Source organism: Rhineura floridana, chromosome 1 (assembly GCF_030035675.1).
Source record: "Rhineura floridana isolate rRhiFlo1 chromosome 1, rRhiFlo1.hap2, whole genome shotgun sequence".
Taxonomy (NCBI): domain Eukaryota; kingdom Metazoa; phylum Chordata; class Lepidosauria; order Squamata; family Rhineuridae; genus Rhineura; species Rhineura floridana.
This window is the reverse complement of record NC_084480.1, coordinates 67,087,409-67,101,818: the sequence shown is the minus strand read 5'-3', so window position 1 is coordinate 67,101,818 and position 14,410 is coordinate 67,087,409. Positions and strand designations below refer to the sequence as shown.

The window sequence follows — 14,410 nt, the reverse complement described above, 5'->3', positions numbered from 1 at the left end:
TGTACGATGGTAACAGCGTCAATATAATGCAGACTAGACTTCAGGCTTGGTACACGGCCACAGAGGGGGCAGAATGTACAGTATAGACCGCCCTGGTACACGGCCACGGAGGGGGCAGAATGTACAGTTCAAATATTATTTTTTTTGTACAGGAGCAACCGGCTGGGCGACGGCCACGAGTTGGGCAGAATGTGCAGATCAAAGAGCAGCAGAGGTACGATCAGTAGCTGAAGAGGGCCAATGTTGCAATAGGCAGCAGCATGAGTTAGTGAGAGACGAACTCTTGTAGAGCTAACTAGTCCTATCTGAAAACTCACATACAAGAAAGCCTGCTCAAGGTAAGAAGCCCCCTTTATTTAGTTCAGGAAAGACTAAACAAAAAGGGTGGGAAAAAACAGGACAAACAAAATGGCGCCCGTAAAGGGAGCGGGAAAAAGAACACTTAAAATGGTGGAGGAAGAGGAGTAATGGCGGACGCTGAGGTGACAGCGAACTGACCGAAAGACTGCCTAGCACAGTCTCAAGAGCATGCGATGGCTGTTCCGAAAGGCACAATCGCGGCTTATAATAGCGAGCACTGTAGCAGCTAAGGGAGCGGTAGTGGAAGCAGCTGCCGACGACGACTACAGAGACTTTCGCGGCGAGAACTTAAAGCCACAAGTCTGGGTGCGTCAGCCGGGACCTAGAAGCAGTTCAACGGATAAAAAAATCTCCAAGGTGAGAGCCGCAACCGCAGGCTCCCGGAGTGAATTTTAATGGTACGTCCGCGAGGCCAAACGCCGCGGCAGAGCTCGGGAAGGCAGTGAAACAAACGACCTCCTAGGGGAAGAGTGAATCGTGAAGGCACGAAACAAAAGAGGAGTAAAGCAGGAACCTGCAGCCGCAAGATTCCGCTAAAAATGGAGAGAACCGCAGCTGCGGTCTCTCTAAGATCTAGGGCTAAAAAGCTGGGGAAGAAAAACGGCCCGGGCAAGGGAGAACCCCCCCCAAGGGAATTCCCCAGGAATTTCAAACCAACAATGTTAAATACAAGACAGAGGGAAGGGAAGCACTTGGATACACACAAACGACAATACCCTCACACCCTGTCAGACAAATACACAAACACAAAAGACTTAACTAAATGCTACACTATAGAAATCTCAATCTTGTTCGTACGAAGGCAAGAATGAACTGGAGAGTGGGAGGGGCCTGACGCCCCTAGTCTTGACTTCAAAAACATTCTTGCCTTCGCACGATAGGTGGAGCTAATACCCGCAGTGATGGCCGGCCTCATATGGAAAAGTAACATACGTTGGATCTCAGTTTAATAGAAAACAGCAGCAGGCCTCTACAGACAAAATAAAAGGAGAAAACCCATCTGCAATTTCAAGAAAAGAATGGAACTTTCCTAAAACAATTTACAAGAAGGAATAGTGAGGTTCATTAATACCATGTAGTTGCAGGTCCCCACATTCATTGTTTGGATGAAGGAATCCCATTAGATAAGTAGATCACACGGGAGTTAATAATCCCAGTGCTACTGCCCCACGATACAAGAGGCACTGGCATGGTTATGTTCACCCTGAGTCCTTCATCCAAATGTTTTCATAAAGTTGTGGAAGAATCAACTTTGGCACTCCAGTAATGTATGAAACAGACCTTAGCCTTTAAAATCACAGACATTTAGGCTGTAATCCTAACCCCACTTAACCTCACTGAATTCAGCAGTATTTAATTATGAGTAGACATGGTTAGGATTGCATAAGTCTCTTACTTTGTTTAGAGCAGATGCTTTCATACTGTGGAGCAGACTTATGTAGAGCTCTTGCACAACTTCTGGGGCAAAACAGAATTAATGTATGCAGTTTCACAGTAATTTCCAGTGCACTACCAGTACTTGCAAAGTTGGTAGTCAGTGCTTTGTGTCCAGTGGGGCAAATAGGTGTACTATGTGAGATGGAAGAGCTTGGCATAAGGTGAAGAAGAACACATGTGATTTGTGAAGGCAACAGATGGGATAGGGACAGGAATGGCGTAATGGCAACAAAAAATAATGGCTGGCTACTAAGTCCAGCAAAAAATAATTGTGGAGTCCAGGCGCATCACAGTAATACAGGATTACTGACTTACTGTGAATGAGGGATGTGCCACTGCCCCATGCGACCTATTCAATCCTGCTTCACCTCCGCCCTTTGTGCAAGCAGCTAAAACAAACCAAGAAGCCTTATTTTAGCTTGGCTACCCATGATGTGTGAACCTGCGTCCTGGTTTGTTGCTCCCATTCAAGCCAGGATCATAAACCAGGGGTTGAAATTAGCTGACAAATCCTGTTTAGGAGCAACAAACCAGGATACTGGCTTCACATGTCACAATAAGCTAGCCTTTCTTGGACAGTTTTACTTGCTCGTCCAAATGGGCTGTGCGCAACAGCATATTTCTTATTCATAACAAGCTAGGAATCCTAGCTTATGATGTGCAAATCATGCAGCCTATATGCGGGATGTGCAGAGCTGGAAAGGCAGTTCAGCTGATAAAATAAATCTGCACAACTAGCAATGCAAAAATCAAGAATATGAATGGTCCAAGATAAGTTTACCAATTATGAAATAGTAGGTGTATATTAAAAAGTATTAAAATGAACACATGGATTTCAGGATAAAATTCAATTAAAGAGGCATTTTTAAGTAATATATAAACAGAACACCTTTCCAATTTCATAATCCTTTGGGGTGAAGTTAGCATTTCTGGTAACTTGTTTTATAGATTATCCTTTTCAAATATTAATGGTCCAATCAACATTTAAAAGGTATTTCAGAACTGCTTCTGATTTATTAATAGCAACATCTTATTGATGAATATGAAGACATAGAAATTTGCAACTTGCTTCCTATTTTGACACATAGAGGTTATAGGTTTTTATCAGAACTGCAACCTTTCATCAGTTTAACCAGTAAATCAATCAACCAAGTTTTAGTGGATGAATCCATAGGGCAACTTTAAAATGTGTCAGGACCAATTGTAATCAGCTCTGAATTTGGTAAGGTTCTTTTAGCTTTAGTATACTACAGTAATGTGAAAAGGGGGAAAATACAGATGGTCTTTCCTCCTAGCAAAGAGAAGTAGTTTTATTTTGTAAATTGTCATGTTTCCTTCAATTTCTCAAAAGAGTAACAAATCAACAAAGCTTGAATGGATATATCTGTTGCTTAAAACTTGCAACCCTAACAACAACCTGAAATACTACAGAAAGAACGTTTTTGAAAGCCCTGTATCCACCGCTCATTCATCGAGTCTGTGTCTTAAAAACTGAACATGTATATCCAAACAGACATACTTTTCAGCAAACATGACTATCTCCTGTTAGAATTCAAAAATCACCAATGGACTTGGAAAAAATTCCCTAGCAGTACAGTTTTTTCCTCATAATAAATGCTATACACTTCCTATTACAAGCACAGGGGCTCAATAAGATTTTTGTCCCCGCTATATCTAGAAGATTCCTAGTTTGCCCCACCAGAGGTTGATTCTTCACAGTCCTTTCCTTTTGAGCTAAACATCAAATCAATCTATAAAGTCAGTGAATCGCAGTTAAAAGCTTCGGACACTGATATGGTCACACAAATATATGTGATTTTAATATATATCCAGTAGATGCAATACCAGTGCATCTGCTTAGTTTTAATAAGGAAAAAAATAGAAGATGTTATGGGGGGGGGAAACTAATTTGAAAACCTTACAACTTCAAAACTGCTTCCATGCTGCACGGTTTTCTTAACTAAAACTTTACAAATACTTTAAACTTTCAGCCCAGTATATCTGAAGGAATGCCTCCAGAATCACCGGTTGTGCCGCCTGACGAGATCAGCCTCGCAAGACCTTCTCTCGGTCCCATCGGTGAGAACAGCTAGGCTGGTACGGACCAGAGAGAGGGCATTCTCTGTTGTGGCCCCCACCCTCTGGAACTCTCTCCCTTTCGATCTCAGACATGCTGCCTCCTTGTCCAGCTATCGCCGAGCCTTGAAGACCTGGCTGTTCAGGCAGGCCTACAAGATTGGGACAGATTAATTTTATGTTATAACTGAATTAATGGATGGTTTTTTAGCTTAAAATTGATTATGTTGATATGTATATGTATTGTTTTTATTCTTGTTGTTCGTCGCCTAGAGTGTCCCTAACCCGGACAGATAGGCGGCTGAAAAATAAAATTTATTATTATTATTATTGATTATCCAGTCCTCCATCCCTACCCAGGCCTACAGCTAGACATTTGAGTTTCACTACAGCAGATAAGTATATGATTCAATAGAAAACACATGTTGATTGGCTGCATTTGATCTTTTTTAATCACCATATTGGCACCATACTGACACCAAAATGTTGTCCTGTTCCCCCACCCCAAGATGAGATAATCGCTCATCAACTCTTTTCCTTTACTCTCTCTGTCCCCACCCAATCCACCTTCATTATTCACCACCGTAGCCAGTTTTCCTTTCTTTCCTCCTCCAACAGTAAAAAGAGGCTGGCAGTAAAGAAGTAGAGTACATGCTCATGGAAGTCTTGGACATCAGCCCTTGCTCTTATATTGTGGGCAGACTTCAAGCTTGCAGAATCTTTTTTTTTTCCTTTAGAAACCAAAGATCCACCAACTGGAGTCTAGTGCAAAAGACATACATTTAGAATTTAAAAATCCCACACCCAGGAATTTGTTTGGACAACTGAACGGGCCTCACACTCAATGCACATGAAAATCTGCTCCTGGGTACCCTCTGACCCCCAGCTTTTTTTTCATTTCAGCTGTATAATGGGGGGGAGGTCATTTTGTTGTCACCATTGTTAAACACAATGCTAATTAGAAATCCTCGCTGATCTACTTCAAAAGTGCCCAGTTATCAACTAGTATATCCCAATCTACCTTCTGCCCACCTCTAGTTTTATCTAAATGTTCCTCATTGCCACTGCTTGTGTCCTCCTTCACCCCCTCCCCACCAAATATTGTTCTACTAGATTCCCTACTAACAGAGATAGCAAATTAAGCCAATTCCATGAATGTAACCTTGTACTCCTTACCAGTAATCTTCATCTGAAACAGGGCTGTTACATCCAAACAACAGCATGTGGTGGACAGTGTCCATGCTAGCATGAGGCTTGAAGTCAACTGAAAGACAAAAGTAATACATAAATATGAGTCTATTTTCCCACTACATTTTATGGCTCTGCATTAAGTTGCATGAGGATACTTCATGGCTATCTTTTATTCATATGATAGTGAATGAAGGTACACTATGGACTGCTGTGCTCATTACAATGACACAGCAGGAATATAAATCAAGCATTGCAGAAAGGATGAATATCCTGAACTGTGTTTCTGCTCTTCGCTTTACTTCTAAAACAGGCATGTATACTTTAAAAAAAAACCTTATAAAAAAGGTTAAGTGTATGTTTTTCTTTTACACACCAATTAAGACATACATTTAACCAAGCATTACATGTTAAAGGAGAACAAGAAACACACACGGCCCTTTTAGCAACTACCACATACAACTCTATTACTCCAATGTGAATGCTTTTGCTTACTACTGCAGGTGACAAACAGTCTTTTAGAAGATCTTCCCACCAAAGAAGAAGAAAAAGAGGAGGGTATATATTTGAAGGTGGTAAACAAGAGCAACTTTATCAATAATTTGACTCCTGTGACAGAACATTCTAAGTATCTTTACCTAGGAAACAGCGGTGCAGATTCTTGACATGTATCATTTTAATTCTACTGACACAGCGGGACTAGGACCACAGGAAGAGTTCTAGTTTATTGTGGTTGTGCCCCTGGTTTTGTTTTTTTGAAGTTTAGTGGTACAAAGGAAGATTCAAGGAGTGGGGGAAAGAGAACAGGAGAATACATTAATAGAGTAGACTCAATTTGATGACAGCTGGAGTTTTACAATCCATTCAAGATGCTACAAAATCATTTTCCAATTGCTCTAAGTGTGATGTTTACTGATAGCACTGTAAGACCAAAAAGACTTCTAAGCATAGTGAAAAATGTTAAATATTAAAATGTATTTCATCCACAAGACAGACTATATATTAGCTTTATATGCAAGGCCAGTGTTAAGCTACTCCTGTTACAAGCTCCCTCCACTTTAGACTAGACCATTACAGGGGTACAGTTGTAACATATTTATTTATTTATTACATTTATATACCGCCCCATAGCTGAAGCTCTCTGGGCGGTTTACAGCAGTTAAAAACAATAAAAACAAATATACAAATTTAAAAACACAATTTTAAATTTTTTAAAAGACAATTAAAAAAACATTTTAAAAATCTTTGCCATTTAACACAGAATCTTCAAGACACCATAATGTGATGGCTCTTAATAGGGATGAAATAAAGACCATCATTTTAATGCTAGCCAGGTTTTGGAGGTGACTGGCTACAGCAGGGAGGACAGAAAGGGAAGTCCCATGGTGCAAGTGGAACTCTATTCTGCTCACACATAGACACCACTGGATTTCACTCTATAAATGTTTATATATCAGTGTTATAAACAAAGGCAAAATCATTTGAACACAGTAAAGTTACAAAACTAGATGCTATGTCAGTCCAAAATTTTACTGAATTTTGTGAAATTTATTTTAATTTTTCATCTTTACATATTGATTTTGTAATTGGGTTTAATTTGGGAATGGTTGCTTGTTATTATTGTTATACATTTTGTTAGCCACTTTGGATTCTTTGGCGAAAATTTATTTTTTAAAGTTAATCACTCAGTTTGTTCTTGATGTACCAGATACTCTTGATGTATTATAATATAATTTGACGAGTTTAAGTTCTCTTCCACATAATTTGTTTAAAATTGTGTGCATGTGTGCACATAAATTTTAAACAAACCACACACACATTCATTCATTCACTGTATTACTGCAATTTGTCACATTTTCATATGCATTTTCTAGCCACTAGAGTGAAGCATTATAAAACTGCAGAAGCCGGGACCTGGGAATCAGGTTTTATATCTTAAATAACAACCACAACCACAATACCATTTGCTTAGCCATTAGATTTGCAATCTTAAATATCACAGTACATTAATAGCTTCATTATTTGTATATTGGACATAGGATTGGACTCTGTTTCTAATGTATGGTGCTTGTGAAGAACACTATAAAAGTATGTAAGTTGAACATCTGTGTCCATAATTCAAGAATGTAAAATTCAAATACCTTGTCTACTTCTAGTTTGACTGTCATCAACAAGGTAAACTCTTTCCAACTCTGACCTGTGTTGTTCATTTGTTTGAGACCTATTGTTCTGCACATCAAGCACTGCAGATCAGGTAACTTGAATCACATTCACATGTTAAACTGGCCATAAATCATTACCCACCAAATGCATAAATATATGCCCAGCTTAGATGGGTTTTTCTCAAAAGATAATATCATAAAGCAATAAAGATTTCTACAGTAACAATCTTACAACCATGGAATCAAGTAAAGAAGTAAAAACTAATACATCATCAAATTATTTCCATCTATATTTCAGATTATAGTAGGACCTATCTTGTTTGTATGAAAATGTTTGACAAATAGGGGCTTACCATCTGCCAATAAGGAAAAAACCACACATCTATTTAACGGTTGGTCCTACGTGTGAAAATAATGGAAGGAGAATGACAGATGAATTTCCTGGCTGAGTGGCTTGCTGTCAGATACAATTCTTCGAAGTGTCAGTAGAAGACCCTTTAGTTATCGCCAGAGTCCAATAGGAAAGGGCAGATTGTATCAAACCCTGCACAATATAACAAATACTTTTCTTGCTTTGCTATTTGCCCTTATAATCAAACATTTAAAAGGCTAGATGGGAAAGTATTAATTTTTCAGAAGCATAAAAGAAAAAGTGTCACATTTCTCTCTCTCCCCTTGCCCACAATGATTCTATATATGTTACACATATTCAGTCGTATTGTACAGGTGCAAAACTCTGAGCAGAAAGGCACAAAAAGTCTATTTTGATTTTTTTTTAAAAATCTACAGAGCAGCTTGATATTTCTACTCAGATTTATGGCTATCTTCCAAGCGTGCAGTGTTAATCAAAATGGACAGCATTACACATCTAATAAAATAGGCTGTGACTAAATCGGAAGTGAAAGGCTGTACACTGGTCAATTAAATACTAGACATTTTTGATGATGATTAGCCACTACTTGAAAATTTGTTTAGCAGAATTAGCACGCTATAGCCCACCAATGGAAATTTTATTTTATTTATTATTAGATTTATATCCCACCCTTCCTCCCAGTAGGAGGCCATTATCAAAATGTATCTTGATAGCAAAAATGTATGAGCAATATTCAATATCATACGAGCGAACTTCTGTTTATGTAATGTGACTTCATCTTCTTTGTCCTCACACCATTCTCATATCTGCTCCAGAGGATTCTACAATCCGCCGGAACAAATTTTGGGGTGCATGGGGTCAGTGTGTGTGTGGGGGCGAAGAGGAATAGGAAGTCTTATTGTGCCAGAACTTGTTCCACTGGCAGGAAGCCACTATTAGATGTCACTGAGTTCAAAACACATTGGAAATATCAAACTCTGATGGCACACATTATACTACTGGTGCATTTTTTGTGATTGTCTCTTTCAGTTTTTGCCTTGCAGTAGCATTATCTTCTCTTTAGATAACATTAGGACTTGTAAGTGCTACTTTATTAGCTTGACAATTAGATATTAAGCCATACTTTGATGAACAACTGATCTATGGTATGAAATGATTTTACAGTCAATCTCAGTTTTCTTTTATAAAATACATTTTGGACAGAAGCTATCTATGTATTACTTATTTCAACTAATATCAAAACTTTTAAAATAGTTTCCTCATTTTTATTATACTGAGCAACAAACATTTAGCCTGACTGTAAGTATGTTTACTGAGAAACAAATCCCATTAATTCTAGTGGGCTTACTTTTTACTAAGTGTGCATAGGACTGCAACTCCACTCCATTTTTAAGGTATACCTTATTACAGTAAATGTAAAAATCACAGGGTTATTTGAAAGAGATTATGCATGACAACACTGAAGGGACTACTCTACTGAGTTATGGCTTCTGTTTTAATATGTTGCATGACAAATAGAGAAAGGATCTAATAGGCACAGCACCACATAACCTGAAATTTCTTACACTCAGCATTGACTAGATATTAGGTATTTACTGTGGTATGAACTTCCGGTATTTTTCTTTTCTCACTAACTAAAATCTTTGATAATTTTCATTTGTAATGTTAAAACACTGCATCCCCTACAAAAGTTGTGAAGAACAGTTGTCTTCAAAGACCCATTTGCTTAGCCTTAACTAGATATTGGAGTGTTTCCAACCTATAAATAACACCAAAGAACATTACTATTATAAGGTATTTCATGCCAGTATTGTCCTTATAAATACTAACTCACAGAATAGGCATACCACAAATTAAGCACAGTATATACCCTAAAGAATAATTACTGTAGCGTTTTCATTAACAGAAACTCTAAACACACAATATCTTAAATGCTTAATATAAATTATTTTATAAAATTCAAGTAGAAAATCCAGTGAGGAGTGACACAGGAGTCCCAAACTATGAGCCATGAGAGAACTGCGTGTCATGAAAAAAAAATTCAGATTATTAAAGGATTCCAGAAGGCCATAGCAGCCACCCACAGGGAAGGCTGCTGCTCACTATGTCATGCATAATACAATACTCAGATTCTCGCCTTCCAATCAACCTCACTGGAGGCAGAAAATTCTGTTCCATCTCAGCATCCAGCATGGCTGGACATTAAATCACCCCTAATAAAAGACACTCCCTTTAGGATGCACACCTTAATGTGGTGAGGGGGTTTGAGAGTGTTGAAGAAGCTGAGAGCAATGCTGTCAGGAGTCTAGACCAAGAGGCTAGACTCCTAGCAGGGGCACCTACAGCGGAATGGTCAAAGCTGAAACACCAGACTAAGATGCATCCAAACTCAGGCAGTGGTAAACGACCTCTGAATACCTCTTACGAAACCCTATGAACAGAGTATCCAAAGAGCAACATGAGATAGTGCTGGAAGATGAGACCCCCAGGTCAGAAGGCACTCACCGAGCTACTGGGGAAGAACAAAGGACAAGTACGAGTAGCGCCATGACTAATGACGCAGCTGCGTCAAAGCCGAAAGGAAGCCCACAGGCTGATGCGCACAGATGCAAAAGCAGAGCCCGGAGTTGTACGATGCACACAATAGGAACATGGAATGTGAGAAGCATGAACCAGGGAAAGTTAGAAATTGTCAAGCAAGAAATGGAACGCATCAACATTACAATACTTGGTGTGAGCAAACTAAAATGGACGGGAATGGGACATTTTCAACTACAAAATATTTTTTGCAGGAAATGAGAAATCAAGAAGAAATTGGGTTGCTTTAATAGTGAGAAGTGATGTAGCAAAAGCAATTAGGAGCTACAATGCAAGGACTGAGCGAGTGGTATCAATGAGATTAAAAGGGAAACCTATTAACATAACCATCATCCAAGTCTACACTCCAACATCAAATGCAGAAGAAGAGGAATTGGAGAGATTTTACGCAGAAGTACAGGAAGAAATTGATCACACACCAAAACAAGACACGCTGGTAATCATGGGGGACTGGAATGCAAAAGTAGGGAACAGAGAAGAACTAGGAATTGTGGGGAAATGGGTCTTAGGAGACAGAAATGAAGCAGGAGACTTACTGAATTCTGTGAAGCCAATAATTTGTTTCTTGCAAACACATTTTTTCAGCAACCGAAAAGACGACTGTACACATGGACATCACCACATGGTCAATATAGTAATCACATTGATTATATAATTGGTAGCAGAAGATGGAGAACTTCCATAATTTCTGCAAAAACAAGACCAGGAGCAGACTGTGGTACAGATCATGAACTGATTGTATCGAAAATCAGAGTAAAGCTAAAGAAGAACAACAAAGCAATCATCATGCCAAAATACAATTTAAATAACATCCCAGAAGAATATAAAGATCAAATAACGAAAAGATTTGAGGCTTTAAACTTAGTTGATAGAGAACCAGAAGAACTATGGACTGAAGTCAGAGACATTATTAGGGAAGAAAGCAAAAAGACAATACCTCTAGTTAAAAAGAGAGAAAGACTTCAACGGTTGACTGAAGAAACTCTTAAAATGGTTAAAGAGAGAAGGAAAGCAAAAGCAAAAGGAGATAGAAACACTGACAGAACCCTAATGCAACTATACAGCGACTAGTACATAGGGACAAAGAGAATATTACAATAGTTATTGTATAGAAATAGAGGAGGACAAGAAAAAGGGAACAACAAGAGCCCTATTCCAAAAAATTAGAGAAATGAAAGGGAAATTTAAACGAAGAGTAGGGATGTTGAATAATCAACAGGGGAACACACTGACTGACCGAGATGAAATAAAAGGAAGATGGAAGCAATACACTGTAGAACTCTATAAAAGAGAAGCCAGGATGTTAGATTCATTCACGGAGGAACTGTACGATGAAGAACTAGAAATCTTAGAATGTGAGGTGAAAGCTGCTCTTAAAATACTTGGAAGAAACAAATCACCAGGAACAGATGGCATACCAATAGAGTTGCTACAAGCTACTGAGACTGAATCTGTTCAAATTTTGAGAAAAATTTGTCAACAAATATGGAAAACTAAACAATGGCCCACAGACTGGAAGCGTTCAATATATATCCCAATTTCAAAGAAAGGGGATCCCAGGGAATGCAGGAATTATCAAACTATTGCCTTAATATCCCATGCAAATAAAATAATGCTCAAGATTCTACAACAAAGGCTCTTACCATATATGGAGCGAGAAATGCCAGATGTCCAAGCTGGATTTAGAAAGGGAAGAGGCACCAGAGATCATATCGCACACATACGTTGGATAATGGAACAGATCAAGGAATTTCAGAAGAAAATCGCCCTGCGCTTTATAGATTACAGCAAAGCCTTTGGTTGTGTAGATCATGAAAAACTATGGAATGTTTTAAAAGAAATGGGAGTGCCACATCATCTGATTGTCTTAAAGCACAACCTATACTCTGGACAAGAGACTACTGTAAGGGCAGAATATGGAGAAACCGATTGGTTCCCAATCGGAAAGGGTGTAAGACAGGGGTGTATTTTATCACCCTATTTATTTAATCTATACGCAGAACATATCATACAAAAAGCGGGATTGGACCTAGATGAAGGAGGTGTGAAAACTGGAGGGACAAATATAAATAATTTAAGATATGCAGATGATACCATGCTACTAGCAGAAACCAGTAATGATTTGATACAAATGCTGATGAAAGTTAAAGAGGAAAACACAAAAGCAGGACTACAGCTGAACGTCAAAAAGACTAAAGTAATGACAACAGAAGATTTATGTAACTTTACAGTTGACAATGAGGACAATGAACTTGTCAAGGATTATCAATATCTTGGCACAGTCATTAACCAAAATGGAGACCATAGTCAAGAAATCAGAAGAAGGCTAGGACTGGGGAGGGCAGCTGTGAGAGAACTAGAAAAGGTCCTGAAATGAAAAGATGCATCACTGAACACTAAAGTCAGGATCATTCAGACCATGGTATTCCCAATCTCTATGTATGGATGTGGAAGATGGACAGTGAAAAAAGCGGGTAAGAGAAAAATCAACTCATTTGAAATGTGGTGTTGGAGGAGAGCTTTGCGCATACCATGGACTGTGAAGAAGACAAATAATTGGGTGTTAGAACAAATTAAATCAGCACTGTCACTAGAAGCTAAACTGATGAAACTGAGGTTATCATCCTTTGGACACATAATGAGAAGACATGATTCACTAGAAAAGACAATAATGCTGGGAAAAACAGAAGGGAGTAGAAAAAGAGGAAGGCCAAAAAAGCGATGGATTGATTCCATAAAGGAAACCACAGACCTGAACTTACAAGATCTGAGAAGGTGGTCCATGACAGATGCTATTGGAGGTTGCTAATTCAGAGGGTCACCATAAGTTGTAATTGACTTGAAGGCACATAATAACAACAACAACAACAACAACAATAAAAGACACAGCAGAACTACCTATGCTTAACCTATTGTGGGTTTACATAAGCCTTATCCAGGAAAGAAGCAGAATACTTGCTCTTACAAATTCTAAAAGGAAACAGGTTTGGATATAAAAGTAAAGCACGTGTTTTTAAATTGTTTTTAAAAAATTTAAATTGTCTTTTTAAATTTTTGTGTGTGTTTTAAGATTTGTATATGTGTCTTTAATGTTAAATTTGTTTTAATGTTTTAAATTGCTGCAAACCGACCAGAGAGCTTTGGCTATGGGGCGGTATAGAAAGAAAGAAAGAAAGAAAGAAAGAAAGAAAGAAAGAAAGAAAGAAAGAAAGAAAGAACCTCGAAGCTCAATTCTGCAATGGCAGCAGTTCCAGGGAAAACTACAGCTCTCAGGAGTCTCTGGGGTTTATCATCCTATTATGCTACCAGCGCTCTGTAAAGGCAAGTTATATCTTCTTCTCTTATCTCACGGACAGTGTAATGTATAGTGGCCAGCCTAGCTGAGGCTTTTAGATGAAAAAGGGAAAGATTTCTCAGGGGATTAGAAGAATGTGCAAGGGAGGAGGTGAAACAGCTTGCCTGTTCTTCAAGTTAGCTTTATGATTCCCCAAGATTGTTTTTAGGCATATGTCCTCTGTGTTTTGCTGGCATCTCTAATTTTCTTTAATCTATCCTTCAGTATATTACTGTGGGAACCTAAACCTAACTTTTAATTTATAGAGTGTAAAACATAAATGATGCCTGTAGTCCAAATTAGAGTCTTCAGAACTTCCACACCAGCATATGGTAGTACAATTACTTAATATACCAAAAATGTTAAACACAAAGATGTCACCAAATCACACCTTCTGAAGGTAGAGAGGACATGTCATTTGAAAACTGTACTCTTCTTACCTTAATTTAGCCATTTCCAACATGGTGCCCTCCAGATGTTTTGGGGCTAGAACTCCCATCCCTGACCATCGGCCATGCTGTCTGGGGCTGATGAGAGTAGTAGTCCCAAACATCCAGAAGGCATCAGATTGAGGAAGGCTGCCTTAGACCATTGGCAATATGAGTGTGATGGATAGTGGCTTCATAAACACACTTTCAAAGCATAGCGGAAAAACCCAAGCTTTTATCACTCATCAGCTACCTTGAATGTATAAACGCAGTTAAAATGTGTTAAGAGCTAACTAATCTCTTTTAAAACAAGTGACCATTTTTCTAGATGCTGCCCTTCATTGTAAATTTCCATTCTACTATTTACACCCTTACTAGTGAAGGTAACTGTTGGCAAGCAGAGTGGAATAAAAAATTAAGATTACTGAGTGAACACGCTAAGCAGATGGTGCTT

General features: G+C 38.5%; 1 protein-coding gene across 6 annotated transcripts in view; it reads right to left on the bottom strand.

Moving 5' to 3' along the window:
- Window positions 1-14,410, bottom strand: part of PAM (peptidylglycine alpha-amidating monooxygenase) — a 246,051-nt gene that overhangs the window by 129,136 nt on the left and 102,505 nt on the right. For all 6 annotated transcript variants that reach the window (XM_061623355.1, XM_061623365.1, XM_061623383.1 and 3 more), the window contains exon 5: window positions 5,050-5,137. In XM_061623355.1, coding sequence (XP_061479339.1) covers window positions 5,050-5,137 — 88 coding nt within the window. The remainder of the gene's footprint in view (window positions 1-5,049; window positions 5,138-14,410) is intronic.